Genomic DNA, 16,950 nt, shown 5'->3' with positions numbered 1-16,950 from the left:
GTGTACTTATGAACTAAAGTGAAAGACAGATGAAAGATGACAAAATAATTCTCACCTGGAAAGGCATATGAAAGAAAATAGCTACTTGTAGTGAAGATTGCCAGTTAGTTAGAACTAAAGGAGTAATTCATTCAAAATGGCCGTTGTAGGCCATAACTGTTCTCCTTACTTCCTGTCAAAGAGTAAATGCTGGATAGTGTCATTATTTCTGGTAAAGCATGTGTCTCTATAGACCTGTCCTTTGGCCTGAGGGAAGAATTTTACTTGGGTATGAAAGTCTTGCATGAAGCTTGAGTCATAAGCTAAGCATACATGTGCCAAATGCCACAGGACTCCTCATGTTCCAGTTCCCTCCTGTGTGTCACCATCCCACATGGCTCTGTGCTGCTGTACACTTCTCTCATGTTGATGAGGCCCAAAGACCCACTGTACTCAAGGTCACAAAACTCTGCCTTTTTGTAAGTGTGGGGGAGTTTGTATTTCAGTGAGTTAAAGCAGTATGTCTATCTTTTTTTTATTTTTAATTTTTTTATTTTTATTTTTTTTTACAAATCCTAGGGAAGAAGAATAAGCTGAGGGTGTATTACTTATCATGGCTGAGAAATAAAATTCTGCACAATGATCCAGAGGTGGAGAAGCGGCAAGGCTGGGTGTCTGTGGGTGACCTGGAGGGCTGCGTGCACTACAAAGTTGGTAAGGACTCTCTGTTTTTACCTTGGAGAGCTGCTTTACCATTCTTTTGTGTCTTCTGACACCACCATTTTTCTCCAGCTTTGTTTCAAGATTGTATTGGCCTGAATATCTCCAAGTTCTTTCAAACCTCCTTGTTTTACATGGTAGATGCTTTGTTCCTGTCATTTCAGATATCATCTCTTCTTGCAGCAGTTATGGGTATTCCCTGTGATGGCTGGAAGAAGGGAGTGCCAGCCTGGGTCTGTTGCTCAGTCAGTGGTTTAAAAGTTCTGTAGCTACTTAAGGTTTTAATTAGATTGATGTTTTCCCCCTCCATGCTGTTCAGCATCCCTTCTGGCCCTGAGTAACTGCTAAGAAGCTAGACTATTAAAATGCTAGTAAGTCATATTTGTAGGATGTCCATAGGTAGATCAGATTGGATGTGCTACACTTCATCCCTGTTTCTAGATCATAAAAGACTAAAGTATACCTTTGTTTAAACTTACACACTGGAAATGGTACCACAGCAATTCAAAAAGCATTTTGCTTTTATTCGGCTTTTGGGCAGTTCATTCTTGAAACTGAATATCAGTATTCTGATAGTTCCTGTCATTTAACTGCGTGAGGGCATGTGATGTACAGGGCAAGTTTTGCTTTGGTGTCAGATGGTATGTAAAAGTGGCACTTTATCCAAAGTTAAGTAGAGAAATGATACACAGGAGTGTAGGAGGCAGCAAGGTCACTGGCTCTCACTTGCTTGACATCTTCTTACCTTTCTATTTCACAGCTCTAAAAGTGACAAGGGTTAAATCCAAGAAAGAACATGAAACAGATGTGCATTGGTACTTTCTTTAGCTAAGCACCCACATCTTCCAATTCAATTGCTTTTCTTTGGGTTTGGTATGTTTTTAAAAAATAAATAAATAAAAGTTATCTTAAAATCAGGAAAACATTTGGTAGGAACTTCTGTGTTTGCATATGACAAGTCACTCTTACTACTTTGACAGAACAGCTGTTGTTTTTCTCCTGGCGAATCTTCTTGTATCTTGACTTTTGGTTTTACAGCCATTTGTCCAGATAGAAGAGAACAGGAGGATGTGCTGCTCTGCATTTTGGTGGAGTGCAGTTTTGTTTTTCTTTCTCTATCTATGTGAGATTTTTCTGACCAGTGTCCATCCTTATCCACTCTTCATGCCCTGCTATGTGTTTGGCAAGTGGAACTGCTCCTTTTGTAAGCAGCAAGGGCTCCTCCCACCAAAACTAAACCTTACTTCAGTAATCTAACACCTGCATCTTTTAAAAATCCCTGCCAAGCAGACTGAATATAAAATGAAGGGTGAATGTGTTCTGTTTCCAAAGCAAATGCTTGTCTCTGGCAGAGGGAGAAAACACATTGTACAGCGTGGCCTTAATTTTCAGTGCATGATTCTTTATTTGTTCTCAATTGGCCCAATGTGACCTTAATCAACTTAGGCAAATTACTCATCTCTTAAATGCTTACTCACCTCAGAAACATGAGAGTCCTTCACCCACACTAGCACATGGGGATTTTAACCTGGCACACAAACAGTGAAATGAAAATTCATCCTGCAGAGTGTTCCTGAATTGTTCAGCCAACCTCTATTTCTCCAAAAGTAGCTTGTTCACAACCAGCAATGTTGGTGTTTGTTCACAGTTAAAAATAAAGTAGGTTGGTTTAGCTGCAGGGTCAAGACCTTTTTTTCTGACTACTAAGATAACTTGGGATTTTTTTTCATAAATCTTATGAAAAACAGTATGTAAATGTTGTTAACAGTCATCTGGCTTTACTAAGAATAAATGAACTATAGCTTTTCAGTCAAAGTATTGTCACTGGTGATATTAAACACTGATGTCCAGAATCCATTAGCCTCTCTTGCTGGATAATGTCTACCTCTAGAAGTAGCCCGTTGAAATTATTTCATGTGATGAGGTGGTCTTTAATTCAAGTGTCTGTCTGGTACCTAAGGAATTGTTCTTCTTATATTACAGTAAAATATGAGAGAATCAAATTCCTTGTAATTGCTTTGAAAAACTCAGTGGAGGTTTATGCTTGGGCTCCAAAGCCTTATCACAAATTCATGGCTTTTAAGGTAAGTGAAACTGCACTCTGGTTCAGATGGAGCGCTGTCTCTCAGTGTCTCTCATCTACTCTTTGCTTTGGTTTTTTGTTGCTTTGTTTAACAGTTATTTCTAGTTAAAGATAAAATGAGTATTCTTTTAAAGAAAATGTAGTTCATTTGACATGCATGGGAGGTGGCAGGCATAAAACTGTCACGGTCATGATTCTGTTACATGTGAATAACTTGTTTCAGCACTGTACCAAAACGTACATTTGAGGTGACAAAACTGATGCTGATTTCCCTCCAAGGAGGAGGAAATTGAATATGAGTGTTACTCAGCCTGAGTTTTGCTTAGTCCACTTCTAGAATCTGGTGTTTTTTAAAGCCCAAGTGAATTACCCAGCTCTCCCTGCAACACAGTAGATGATGGCTACTCACGTCTTTAAATTTAACATACTATTTAACAAATATAGCTAACTTTTGAGTTTTGGAAGTTCGTAAGATCATATATATACATCTGTAAACCAACAGCTTTATTGTGCTACACAGTGTATTTTTCTTTTTCCAGTCCTTTACCTCACTTCATCACAAACCACTGTCAGTTGACCTGACCGTTGAAAATGGACAAAGATTAAAAGTCATATACGGCTCACTAGTAGGCTTTCATGCTATTGATGTGGACTCTGGATCTGTGTATGACCTGTACCTTCCAACACACGTAAGATACTCCAAAACATTATGTAAATGCCTCTGTTCTTTAGGCTATGTAACAATGATGATCAGTTAAGAGTTGTGCTGTATTTCAGAAGACAGGGAGGGTAAGAGAATAAATGTCATGTGCCAGCTAATAGAGAACCACTTTTTACATACTTTTATAATACTGAAGTTCTGTTAAAAGGCTTTTATCACATCTAGAATATAAGTTTTAATGGTTTAATATAAGAAAGCCTGTTGTATGGACCGTAGTATTTTTAATTGATTTATCATGGAAATTTAGGGCTTAAGCAACCAAAGACACAATAATATCTACGTAAATTTAGGTGACTTTTACAATCTGATAGTGTGCTTTCCTGTCATGCCAACAAGCTGATGAAATTATCACTGAATTCAAACTGAGTTGAAATTTGGCCTGCATTACAAAGACTGTTGCAATGTATTTTAACCTCGATCCACTGCAAGCATGTTTACCCTTGCACCATGTACGTGTCAGTAGAGGAGCCAGGTATACATGTGCACCCATGAATAATCTCAATTTCTTCACCATGGAGCAAAGTTGAGTTTGTTTCACACGATTACAGATCCAAGCTCTGTGTGCAAAATGTGATTTGCCCTTCAGTGATAACTTTGCAGAAACCCAACTTCCAGACTAAATAAATTTGCTGATCTTGCCATTCACTTGCCCATGAGATCAGTCCTTAAATTCAAAAGAATTTTTACATTTTCCACAGGATTTTCTCATTAGATTGTCAAGAAGTTGGCATGAAGATGTTGATTTCAGTTTGATTTGTATATATTGCATTGTGCGTCTGTTCACCGAAGTGATGGTGATCACTAAATTCCTGCTTAAACTCAGATAATAACAGATTAATTCCCCTGCAGAAATGACTGACTGGCATGGGGCTGCCCAACATGAAGTCTGTGCTGTGTTTTAATCTTTTTCTGTTTGTTTGCCTGCTTATTTTCTAGCTATTCTAGATAGTTCTTTTCGAAGTGTGAGTCCAAAAAGCCAGAGAAACATGGGGGCTTAGGTCTAGAAAGAGAGCAGATTCTCATGGCTTCAGTCTGATAGTAGGCTCCTGGCAAGGGAACTTCTGTGCACACTTGAAAACCTCCCTGAAGTCAACAGAGCTCCACAGAGGCAGAGGGTTGGTGCATCCTGGTGCCATGATCCTTGCATCCCAAGGCAATGTGCCAGAAGTCACTCTCAGGAGGTCTGAAGAAAACTCACCCCAGATCCATTGTTGCGGCCTGTGCCTTGGATCCTTTTTATTTTTTAACTGCTTTTCCTCTATTCTCAAACCCCACGTTTTCAAACTAAATGAGAGCCCACGCCTCCCGTGCACAGCACTTGATCACTCTGCTGCCCTGATAGGTGACAGCCTTCAGATCCTGTCAGACCTGTGTTTCTGATGGACAGTGTTTGAGGATGGCTGTTTATTTATAAATTCATAAAAAATTTGTGTAAAAGTTTGTTTATAAATTTATAAAATTCTCTTGATTAAAAGGTAACTTTCTAATTTGTAAGGCCAAACCATTGAATCACCTGCTCAAAGCTCGTACTGTTTATTTCTGTGGGGATTTTTTAAGGACTTCATATTTGTTTTGTAGGATGGTTTATTTAATCTGATAATTAGTCACTTTGTTAACTGTGCAACTATGACAAATTCGTATCAGTTTATAAATCTACGCGTGGTGCCTGCATACATCCTTGGAAGCTGGTTGCTAAGCAAGGTGAATAATGACTTGTCAAAAAGATCATTAACATAATTGCCCAGGATAAGAAAGGCAAAGAAAAAAGTGAACCTTCTGAGAAGCTTTAGTTTTTAAACAGGCTGCAAATATAATTATGTACCTGATCAGAGAGATTTCCCAGGTGACTGTCCTGAAGATGTGGGGCACATTTAAGGCTGACTCCATTTGTGTGTGCTCTTCAACCAAAAGTTGGGATGTGCTAAAAATACTTTTTTCCCTTTAGAGTCTTATACCTGAAATAAATCTGCTGCTACAGTGGCTCTATCTTTTTTGGTATTTTATTATTTTAAAGAGCATCTGCTAGAATTGGATAATTCTCTCAAGGAGCTTTGTGGTGGCAACAGACCAGACTTTAACAGGCTGACTTGAGATACTCTTCCTGGTAGCCTCTTTTCCTGGTTCCCCACCTCTTTCTTCATCTCTTACCTGCTCCGATCGCTCATGCAAGTACCAAGGCAACGCATTAAAATTGCTCTGCGACTCTGGATCCCCGTTCTAGTGTTACGGATAGTTGTTGCGGAGGCACGGAGTCAAGTGGTTGGCCTGAGTGTATTCAGTTTGGCAAGTACAGCTTCAGTGCTTCTTTTCCTGTTCATTGTGCCTTTACAGTGTGCGTAAATGTATGTGCCTGAAGAGCAGATCTGTGTGTTGCTGGCTTGTGAGAATGATGTAAAACTCCAGTCATATGCTTCCTATAAAAATAAGAATTGTAGTGGTTTGATTCACTATCTAACATCCTGTTTGAGTAGTGCTTTAAACAAGGAAATGCTTTGTCAATGTTTTTTTAAGCCTGTCCTCTTTTTCTTTCAAAAATGCTTTCATAAAACCCCACCTTCATGGTTGTATGCTTGGAGCTGTTTGGGTTTGGTTTTTTTTTTCACTTCGGACATGTTGGCTTCTGGGAGAGATTCTAGTGCATTGAACAGCTGTTAAAATAATCTGTGTGAGTGAAATGCACTGTTCTTGTGGCATGCAGAAAACATATGCTGAATAGCATTTAAATGGGGAACTATTTTTAGTGAAGGATATGGGAAAGGAAGGACCGAAAATGGCTTGTATTTGAAAGGTCCAGGTTACTTTTCAACTTGCTGTAAATATCGTGACATTGACAGTTTTATCTTGTGAGTGGGGATAAGGAAATATCATGGAAAGTGAAAGCACCAGTTTCCTGCAATGTGGAAGCTTTTGTCCTTCCTCCATCTTCTGAAATCATTGTGAATTCAAATTTACTTCACCTTTCTTCTATTTATGTAACACAAGTGTCTTCTAAATTAGTAAAGTAAATATTATTGTGTCTCAGTGGCTCCATGGCTTCTTGAACCAGTTCATACTGGTAAATATAAACTGAAATACTGACGGTTGATTTGTTTGCAAACCTACTGTCATGTTCAAAGGGGGGAGGCTGGGAGAAAGCCTGTTTCAGGGGCTACCTAGCAAACTGTACAGCCTTTCTGAACACAGGCATTTCTTTCACTTTCCATGAGCCATGAGCTAGCTCTTCATATTGCTCTGCTGAGGTAGTCAGATTGATGTAGTCACTAAAACTGTAGTCCATTTTCTGATACAAATCGTAGTAAAATATGATTCCAGATCCAGGGGACTATTCGCCCACATGCCATTATCATCCTCCCGAATACCAGCGGAATGGAGCTTTTACTCACCTACGAAGATGAAGGCATCTACATTGATATATACGGGCATTTCACAAAGGAGACTGTTTTACAGTGGGGAGAAATGCCAGCATCTGTAGGTATGTATGAAAAATAGCACTTTACTAAATATAAGATTCTGCTGCATGAAGCCTGACTTTTTTATGAGGTCTGTATCCATACGAAAGTGGTTGTGTGGCACATAAAGCAAGTTCTGAGCAAACTCAGAAGTTTGAACATGTAAAGAGTAAGCAGATGTATATATGTTTGTGTAAAGATAGCCAATGACTGCAAGAGAGTCTTCATATTTGGATCAGTTTGTATTCTTGTCACCCTGTTTATTGCCCCACACCTTGACTATACAGCCAAAATTTACTGAGGATGCAACTTACCACCAGATTTCACAGAGATAATTATGTAAATTACAGAGGGGAAAAAGATGCTCTCAATTCCTACTTTGATTGTTCATAGCCTGTAGCATTTTATGTGAAAATTCACAACTGTAGAGATCAGTTAGTGAAGAGGTCTGTAACTGCTGTCAAATGGCCCCTTAATTTTACCACTTTAAATTCACAGGGCTACCAGCCCAGGTATTTCTAATAGATTCTCAATCTCCATGCTTACAGTTGGCTTTGTAGGAGGAGATTCTGATTGTATTGCAGCCAAGACAGCTGTTTGTTTCACCTTCCCCAGAGGGCTTCAAGTTAACAGTGTGGGGAGAAACAAAACCAACAAAAGGAGAGTTTTGGTTTTATTATTTGTTGCTTTTAATTTCTTTTCTGGCTCACTTCTATTCTTCTGCATCTTAAAACAAACACACTGACAAAGAAAGCCCAAGACACTTAGGTTGTACAAAAGCGTATTATTAGCCTGGCAGAAACTGAAAAATCGAGGACATTCACCTTTCTCCTCTGGCTTCTAGCTGCTTTAGGGAAAGTCCATTAAAATCAGGAGAGTAACATGAATAAATGCCAGGTTTGACGTTTGTAGAGGGTTTTCAAAAGTACTGAGGGCAAGAAGCCCACCTCTGGAACACAAATCACAACTTTTTTGCACTGTTTCAATAAAATTCAGCAACAAAACTGCTTCTGTTTCAAAAAACAGGTATAAGGTTATAAGCTAAATATGTAGTGTTCCCTTCACTGAATCATCCTATCTCAAATTTTCAGCCCATATTCGGAACTACAGGGCATGATTAAAATGTATCAAGTCAATTCTCCATTTTTCATAGGAGTATCTAGTGGCCTTTGATATGTTGAAGTTTTACATCCCCTCTGAATTAATGTTAAAAACACCATGAGAAACAATGAGTAACCAAAAAGCAATTAGCCAGGGTAAGAAGAGTTCTGATAACTGGAAGCTGCGCTGACAAATGCTATCTGAAGGAGACAAAAGCTTTCAAGAAGCATGTCATTATGGGACATGCTTCCTTAGGCCCTACTTAAAGTAGCAAGCTTACTATATGCTATTATTCTCACTATATGCTATTTCCCAAAGAGTCACTGTTAGTAGTTAATGTGGGCTTTCTTACACCCTGCTTTACAAAGGACGTTGCTATTGCAAGAAGGGTTGCATAGATCTGTGACTCTGGAAATTTTGTTTGTGTCAGTGGGCACTGATTGATCTCAAAGCTTTTTCACTTAATCTAGAGAAGAGTTTGCAGGAATGGCTCAGATTGACCAGAGAGAGTTTAAGTCCTTTTTCCTAATGTTGCTGAACGTACTGAATTGTCAGACCCAGAGAGATGACAGGTTTGTAAAGCATTCTTGTAGCATGGAAATCACACTGCCTTAACTTCAGCACAAATTTCCTTGCACATAAGCAGCTGGCATTGAAGTGAATAAAACTTCACCACTTTGGACCAGCTGATCTTTTGTGCCAGTTAATTACTCCAATTTAAAACATCCTTCAGCATACATCTGATATTCCCAATTTCCCAAGGTTGATTACATCTTAATAGAAGGAATGACGTTTGGAGATTCACCTTTTTACTTGGTCATGCAGCTGTTTCTCCTGTTCTTCAGCACACCACTATGATAATCATTTGCATGGGAAATCTATCAGTATGAATCATAGCAGTTGCCTAAGCTTTTTGTTACAGTATTTTAAGGCAGTTAATAAGGAAGAGGATGGAGAAGATGCTTCTGAGGGTGGCAGCCCTGTCTAGTGAATTTTACTGTATAGAAGTCAGGAGTCTTGTCTATGTGAATAATTTAGACTTTCTCTGTATTGGGCACCACCAGATGAGAAGGTGGTGCCCATCAAGGGAGAAGATAGGTGTAATGAAACTCCTGCTGTGGAAGCAGGTGGTCAGTTAGATCACATGTTTTAGACGGTAGTGTTAGGAGAGCTGAGTACACAGAACTTTGCACAACTTCTCCCAGTGCTCAGAAAGACTGTAGGTTTTCTCTGGAAGGAAGGGTGTCTCTCTTCACCCACCTGTCTCTCTCATTCCGTATACTTCTGCAGATTCCACAGCTGGAGTGAGGCAGTCTCCAAATAGCCCCTCTCAGTTGTCATTTGAACATTATCCAGTATGTCAGTTTGAGAACCCCTGCGTTCCTGCTGCAGCGCTTCTGGTATCTCAGAAATTATTTCTTTGGAACAGAAATTATCAGTCTCTGTGGTACAAGATTAGTTTGACTTCTGATTGGAATCATATTTCCATTAAAAACAAATTAACCCAACCTGTAACCCAACACACAACTCAAACTTTAAACAAAGATCTCTGTTAACTATTTTATTATTGCTTCCCACTACCTTCTATTAATTTTCTTGATCCTTTGAAATTCTTGGCTCCAGACAAAAGCATTAACTATTCTGAGAGAAGATTGCATAACTGTGTTATGTGTATGGCCAAACTTAGGGAGAACTTGAAAGTTTCATAAGAGATCTGTTTTTCCTGGAATTTCCAGGCTCATTTTAGACCTTCTAAAGTCTGTGTGACTTTACCTCAAAATTTTCACTGTGTCTCAGAGATAGAAGGATCTTGTACTGACCTCAGGATGCTCTCTAATCGTCCTTTGCTTGTTTCTTGATTTCTTTAAACAATTATTTTGATAAAAAAAACGTACGTAGTTGGTGAGGATAATAAAATAAAAAATAGTTTGTATTATAACTGATAGGTTTAGGGCAGGGAGTCTAAATATAGCTCACTCACATAGTCTTTGAGACCTCTGTGACCAATCTGTTAATAAGAAATTGGAGAGAGGAAACTAAGATCCTTTGGGAAATTAAAATTGTCAAAGTACTCTCTGTATGTTTAATCTGAAAGATATTTCATATATGTAGGGCTAAATACAAATATAGCTGTAGTTCTTCCTATAAAACAAGATTTAAAAAGGGTTTAAGAAGCATTAAGTTAGGAAGAGTTGAGAGCACTTTTGCCCTTTTGTGTGAGTAATGAATTATTTACAGTGTGTAGTCTTAGAGGGTTGGCACAAAAGTGGATATTCTAAGAGCAGGGAAACAGTAAGGACGAAAGTCCTTATTTCCTTTGTCATGTATGCATTAGAAGCAAAAAGGATGTTATGTAGAGAAACAGGCAGCATTACCAAAAGACGGTTGAATTACTGCCTCAGTGCTCTATCACCGGTTCTTGAAGCAGATACATTTCTGGGTTGGGTTATCTGTTCTACTGGAATAGTTACAAAGGAGTGAGCAAAAACTAGGAGCAGAGAAGCTTTGAACAGAGATGCATAGAAACATACATGTTTAGGAAAAAAAAAAACCCCAAAATAACAAGGTTTAGACATAAATTCACTCTTACTTGCTTGGGGTGGTTAGGGAGCTGTGTGTGTCTGCCCTTTGTCCAGTGCAATTTAACCAAAACATACAGCAGAAGAACATCTGCCTTCCCTGGCCAATTCCTTAATTTGTCCATTTGCGACTTTATTCAGCCTTAGGTTTCTTCCTTCTTGACTTGGACTCTCTAGCCTCTCTCACTTAGAAAAAGTTCTCCACAGCTGTGACTGGAAGAAAAAAATACCCACCTCTATCCAGGTAACATAAGTAATAGCAGTAAAACAACAGAATTGCACAAGAGAAGTTACTGACTCTTTTTCCCTAACCCAAATTGCTTAACTTTGGAGACAGGAAGTTTTAAAGCATGGGCACAGTCACAAGTACACACAAGTAGTTAATCAATCCCTAATAAGTGGTCAGCAGCATCACTGGGGACCTCAAGGCTCCGTTTCAGTGGGAACAAGCTTTGCTACATCCCAGGATATGGTTGGTATCTCTGTGAGTTATTTCCATTCCTAGTCCTCAATTTTTATGTCTCCCTTCCATAAAGCAGGGAACCAATAAAAATCATGACTTCATAGAGCATACTGGGTTTGACTGAAGGGCCAAAGGAGGGGTTCTGTAGAAGTGTTTGCTCTTAGTTTTAAGATCTGTGTGTTTTAGTGTCAGCAAAGTCACCACTGGATATTCTCCTTTGAATGTCCATGCCCAGCTGCACTCCTGCCCAAAGCAATTTTCTCAAACATGAATACAAAAGCGTAATTCAGTAGCTTTTTTTGCACTGAATTTCAGCTGTGTGCATTGTGACTCTCCAAAGAGGAATTCAGTAAAGCAGCATGCACTCTTACTCTGTGAAATGGCATGTGATATCAAAGAACAACTTGGACATGCAGAAGTGGGTCAGCATCTTGCAATTCATGTTCTGTTTTTTCATTCTGAACTTCTTGCTTTATCTGCAATCATTTGCCTGGGGAATTTGTGGAGTCTCCATCACTAGACGTCTTTACGGTCAGGTTAGAGAAACGACTGTGAGAAGATGCTGATGTGGCACAGAGATACAGATGGCAGAGAAGGTGCATTATGGTCCTTTCCTGCCCTATTTCTGTAACACTAATCAGAAAATCCCAATTTTATGATATTTTGCTAAAAGCTGGCCTGATTCTGCTCTCATGCAGAGATCAGTCAATTGGGAAAAACTACCTAGGGCAGTGAGCAGAATTTAGCATGAGATCAGAAAAGGGACTTTTGAAGGGAAACAGTGTGAAAAAGAAAGGAAAGGTTAAAAAGGGAAGTGATATTGTAGTAGTACCCTCGTTCTGTGGTACCAAGTGCACTTGCCTCGTTCAGGCTGCTGTTGCAAGACCAAGATCATTAGCTTATGCCAGTGACGCTTCATAGAAGTTAATGGATCCAGTATGGCTCAGTAATTTCTTTCACTTTTCCTATCTATCTCCCTAACCGTTTCCCCTTGAAGCAGTGACTTCCTTGTATGTGGGCTCTACTCAACTTAATGTTAATACACAGCATAAACAGGAAACGCCAAGTCTCACCCCAAGTTTGGAGTGTTGCTAATGCTTTCGCAATGTTAAGAAATTAATTTTGAACTTACTTTGCTATACTAACTTTATAGCATATGTTCTTTGATGTTCAAGGAGCAATGCTGGTGTAAATGGTCTAACAAGAACCACAGCTCATGCGCAAATATAAGTTTTTTAAGATATGCAGTAATCTGGGTGAAGCAGGGGAGCTTCAGGTATCTCTGAGTAACTTTGTTGCAGTACATTAAGTAGCACTGGCAAATCCACCCAAGTCAGTATATGCCTTTCCTGTTACTGTCCAAAGGACCAGAGTGGCTGGCTAAAGTCTAGGGTTACTGGAAGCCAGTACAATCTTGTATTGCGTGTAATATAAACACCCTTTTATGTTGCCAGCTGGAAGCATAGGATATTTTTAACTAAAGCTTACTGAGGTGAAAGTAGACTCAAAATTCGTACTTCTAAGTTGCTCAGAGAATAGGAACTTTTGTTCCAGAATAAGACAGCTTTATTCTTAGTATCTAATCTGCTTACATTTCACGTGAAACACTTGTAAGTGCTCCCACATGGGAAGGTTACCAAGACGCAGTACTGACCTTTGAATTCACAGCCTGCTATCCTCCAAATTAATTTCCATGTATAGATATATTCTCAGAACTGACAACCCTACAAATGATATAATGGGGTCTTTTATTGGCAAGTTATTCCACAGATGTAATTTGAGAAAGAACCTTTCGGTTCTGCTACAAGAATGAGTTTTTATGTTACTTGTATTTCACCTGAAATTTGCCATTGTCATTTGACAAGTTCTCAGTTTATTGGCTGGCCAGCAGGATATCACTGGCCGAACTTGGTGCTTCTATTTAATTATGTTCCTATTGTAATACTGCTGGGAGAACTGGAGTTACGGATCCAGGCTTTCTATCCTGGATGACCTAGAGGTTGCAACAGAACCTAATCAAGCTGTTTCCAAGAGCTGCAAGGATGCTATCAAGTTGAAATCTGCCAAAGGCATGAAAACAGCTGATACAAACATAGAACATTGACAACTTGAGTGCAGATTTCACATAGTGGAAAAAATAAGGAGACTTTTAAGTGGATTAGGTCTTTGTTGCTGGACCTACATGACCTATATACTCCACAGCATAGCCATAGAATGCTTTCATGCTGTTTATATACTCACCTGCCTCGCTGTCCTAGCCCCCAGAACCATAGTGTGCCTGCCTCTGGTGTGTTCAAAAGCAAGTTTGTAAAGGTTAATGTGGTGTCAGTTGTAACACTAAAGAAGCAAGTGGCTGAGTACTGTATCATTTTTATCTTTTTCACTTTGTGTGGTCTGGGCATACCTTTGTAGCTACTAACTGCGCTGTGGGTGCTGCCTACTCTTGTCAAGCTGCTGTGTTCAGGAATGTTCATGACAGTCTTCCTTGCAGCCTAGAGCAGCAGCATCCTGTTATACAGCCTAGGAACTGAAGCATAAAGAAAGAGATTTTTAGAAAATATCCTCTCCCCTTCTTTTCTCCCATTTACCCTCAGTTGCTCACTGTTCTGCTTTTCAAACAAGATGGTTTCTTCCTCTTTCCACATACCTGCGATACTGGAAAAGAACTGTCTTGGTCTCAGCTCTAGTGGCATTAATAACTGAAAGGAAAGTATACTAAACAGATTTAGGGGAAATTTATAGACTTTGAGGGACATAAAATACAACACTGTAGCCAAACCACACATTTCCAAGAAGATAAAATTCTCATACATTTATAATGACAAGAATTACAAAGCAAGGGTTCCGCTTAATATTAAATCAATAAAAATCAACTTCTAGAAGGATATACAATCACTCAGGCATATTGACTTTATTTTCTGCTGTTGTTCTAAAGTAGGCTTCTAATGGCTGTTGCTTCCTCTGTCAGTGTGTACTTAAAGTTTGATTTTTAGACAAAACCTAAATGGAAGGTTTTGAGGAACAGATGTTGCTCACACTAATAATGTGGGGCTGGCAAGCACTGTCCATTGAATCTAAAAACCAATCAAATGTACACATTCCCTCTACATCATTTCAGTGCACCAGAATTCTCAGACTAATGAAGTGACAGTTCATAGTTGAGCAAGAAGAACCATTTCTGAGCAGTGACTATCAATAGAGCATAACTAGTGTGTTTTTACCCTAACACCCATGCACTAATTCGAGGTTCTCATTGAAACTGTGCCCAATTTGGAATCTGTGGTGTTGAGTCCTTCATCATATTCCAATTTCTCACGTACTTGTCAGATTTAAAAGAGTTACATAGTAAGCTTCCATGGTGCTGGAGTATCTTTTGGTTTTGAAGATGTCTTCTGATCACTAGTTACGAGCAACAACAGCTAGGACACCAAATTAATCATGCCATAGTCTCAGATTCAGAAGAATTCAGGTTTCAGACTAAACTGAACTCTGTAGTAAAGATAAACAAAACCTCCTAATGAGAGGGTATAGAGAATTCTGAGTCAAGACTTTTCTTGGGCATGTACAGTGAAAGGATGAAAGACAAAAATGGGCACAAGTTGCACCAAAAGCAATGCAAATTATGTGTTGGGAAAATTTTTTTAACCTTGAAAGTAGTGATGGATTGCAGCAGGGCTCTGAGTGGCCATGAAATACCCATCAGAACATGTCTGGGCAAGGTCCTACGTAACCCTGCCTAATTTGGCCCTGCTTTGGGGGTGGCGCTTAAACAATATGCTCTTCAGAGGTTTCTTACAAACTTTCCTGATCGTAAAATATACAATAATAGCATACTTAAGAGTTATGTCTAGAGTCCAAAATAAGTCTGAGATGACAAACTGAAATTTACTTACTGTTCCTAAGGCTTTTCGTGTAAATTTAATAATTCAGAACATACTGTTATTGAAGAGAAATGCTTCAGATCCATGTTAGCATAAATGAGGCAAGAATCAGTGTGTCAGTTGTTGAATAGTATCAATTCTTTTTACTCTTTTTGTTGTTTGTTTTAGCTTACCTTCAATCTAATCAGGTCATGGGCTGGGGAGAGAAGGCAATTGAACTACGCTCTGTGGAAACAGGAAATCTGGAAGGAGTATTTATGCACAAGAAAGCACAGAAGCTGAAGTTTCTGTGTGAAAGAAATGACAAGGTACAGAGATCGCCTACAGTGTGGTGCTTTAGCAAAAAAGGAGTAATCATTGACACTAAGGCCATTTAATTTTTGTAACTTTGTTATTACATTGGTTATTTCCTACCTTAGTGCAACTTCTCCATTCAAAGCAAATGTAGTCACTGACCCCCTCCTCAAAAACACTCACTCTGGGTATTCTGTGCTTTCACACCATCCAGCTCTGTTGTAACTCATGTTCCACCCAGCCTTAACTGGTATCAGAGGTGGTAACAACCACAGACATGGCTAACTGGCCAGACTCCAGCACATCAGGGGTAGTGGGGAAGGCTCGTGAGCCAGCCCTGATAATACCCAGGACTGCCTCTCTTGGGCAACTGAAATTACAGGTAATACAGAGCAGCCATCGTGTTAAAAAAGCCCTAGTGCTCTAATATTTGAGACACTGTACACACTAGAGTATCCATTATGAAGCAGGATTTCTTGATAAATGTTCTATGAAACCTGCTTAATCCCACTGACAAATTTAGAAAACTGGGGCCCCCAAACTGTTTAATGATTTGTTAATGTTCTCATGTGTCTTTCCAAATAGGAAAAAGAAATATACCAAAATATATATCCCAATTGTATCGCAAGCAGAGTTTCACTTTAGAAAGAACTGTGATATATATGTATATCCTTTTATCTGGGGCTGTGGCATTCTCTCACATTTCCTGTATGGGTAAAAATATTCTCATAAATGTAAACTGGCAGTAATATATCTCTTTTTTTTTTTTTCCCCCCTCTCAAGGTGTTCTTTGCATCTGTGCAGTCAGGAGGCAGCAGTCAAATATATTTTATGACTCTTGGTCAAAATGTGCTATTCAACTGGTAAATCACATCAAAATGAAGGATGCTTTGAAACTCCCCATAGGTAGCACTGTAAAATACTTGGAGGTAACATATATTAATTTGCACTTTGTACCTGCAGAAATTTTGTCATTATTAACTTACCAAAATTCACATTCTTTCAGTTTGGAAAGAAAGAATGCCATTTTCATGTCAAAGTATTCCAAACATGTTTAGTTTGTCTTCTAAAATATGTTGCAAACCAACACTGTATTTGCAGTGTTAAGAGAGAACTTTAATGAAGAATGTAATCAATATAAGAAGCTCCTGTACTCTGAAAGTATATGGTTTCATTTTCACAGATAATGTAATGAAGTTAGCTTGACAGAAGTCTTCTTTTTTGGACAGCAACATCTATAGGTCAATATAAAAACACGAGTTGGGTGGCAGATTGGAGTCTATATTGAATTGGGTTTTGCCTTGTTTTGCATTTTAAGTAAGCTCTTACTCTTTCACTAAGACTCCCTTGTCCAAGTCTTAGAACCAGTGAACGATAAAGCCTAATGGAGACTGGGACACTTGAGGGGATCATATCCTGTGCTAGTTGTCTGATGCACTGTAGAGTGGCAAAAGCAGATACTTCTAGACATGTGCCCCATCTGGTAGATTTTACAAATGCAGGGAACAGACTTCGTGTTTCTCTCAGGGCTGGATACCTGAGCCTGTAGACACAGTTACTGTAGAATGTATTTGTAAAAATAGTTTAAATAGTTTGTCAAAATCAGGTATGCATAAAGTATTATGGACCTGAACCTGTAACTTTTATTCAGACACGGGACCCGCACCCGTGTGAGTTGAT

General features: G+C 39.0%; 1 protein-coding gene across 1 annotated transcript; it reads left to right on the top strand.

Annotated features, from left to right (window-relative positions):
• The first annotated feature begins 557 nt into the window (after positions 1-557).
• Positions 558-16,466, top strand: LOC104401246 (mitogen-activated protein kinase kinase kinase kinase 4-like). Its single transcript, XM_010016745.1, has 6 exons — positions 558-693; positions 2,683-2,783; positions 3,322-3,471; positions 6,816-6,975; positions 15,145-15,284; positions 16,054-16,466. Exons 2-6 carry the CDS (start codon positions 2,772-2,774, stop codon positions 16,135-16,137), a joined length of 546 nt encoding a protein of 181 aa, XP_010015047.1. The 5' UTR covers positions 558-693; positions 2,683-2,771; the 3' UTR covers positions 16,138-16,466.
• The last annotated feature ends 484 nt before the right edge of the window (positions 16,467-16,950 follow it).

Source organism: Nestor notabilis, unplaced genomic scaffold (genome assembly GCF_000696875.1).
Source record: "Nestor notabilis isolate BGI_N333 unplaced genomic scaffold, ASM69687v1 scaffold5246, whole genome shotgun sequence".
Lineage (NCBI taxonomy): Eukaryota > Metazoa > Chordata > Aves > Psittaciformes > Psittacidae > Nestor > Nestor notabilis.
Note: the sequence above shows the minus strand (reverse complement) of the source record. Positions and strands in the feature narration are given on the sequence as shown.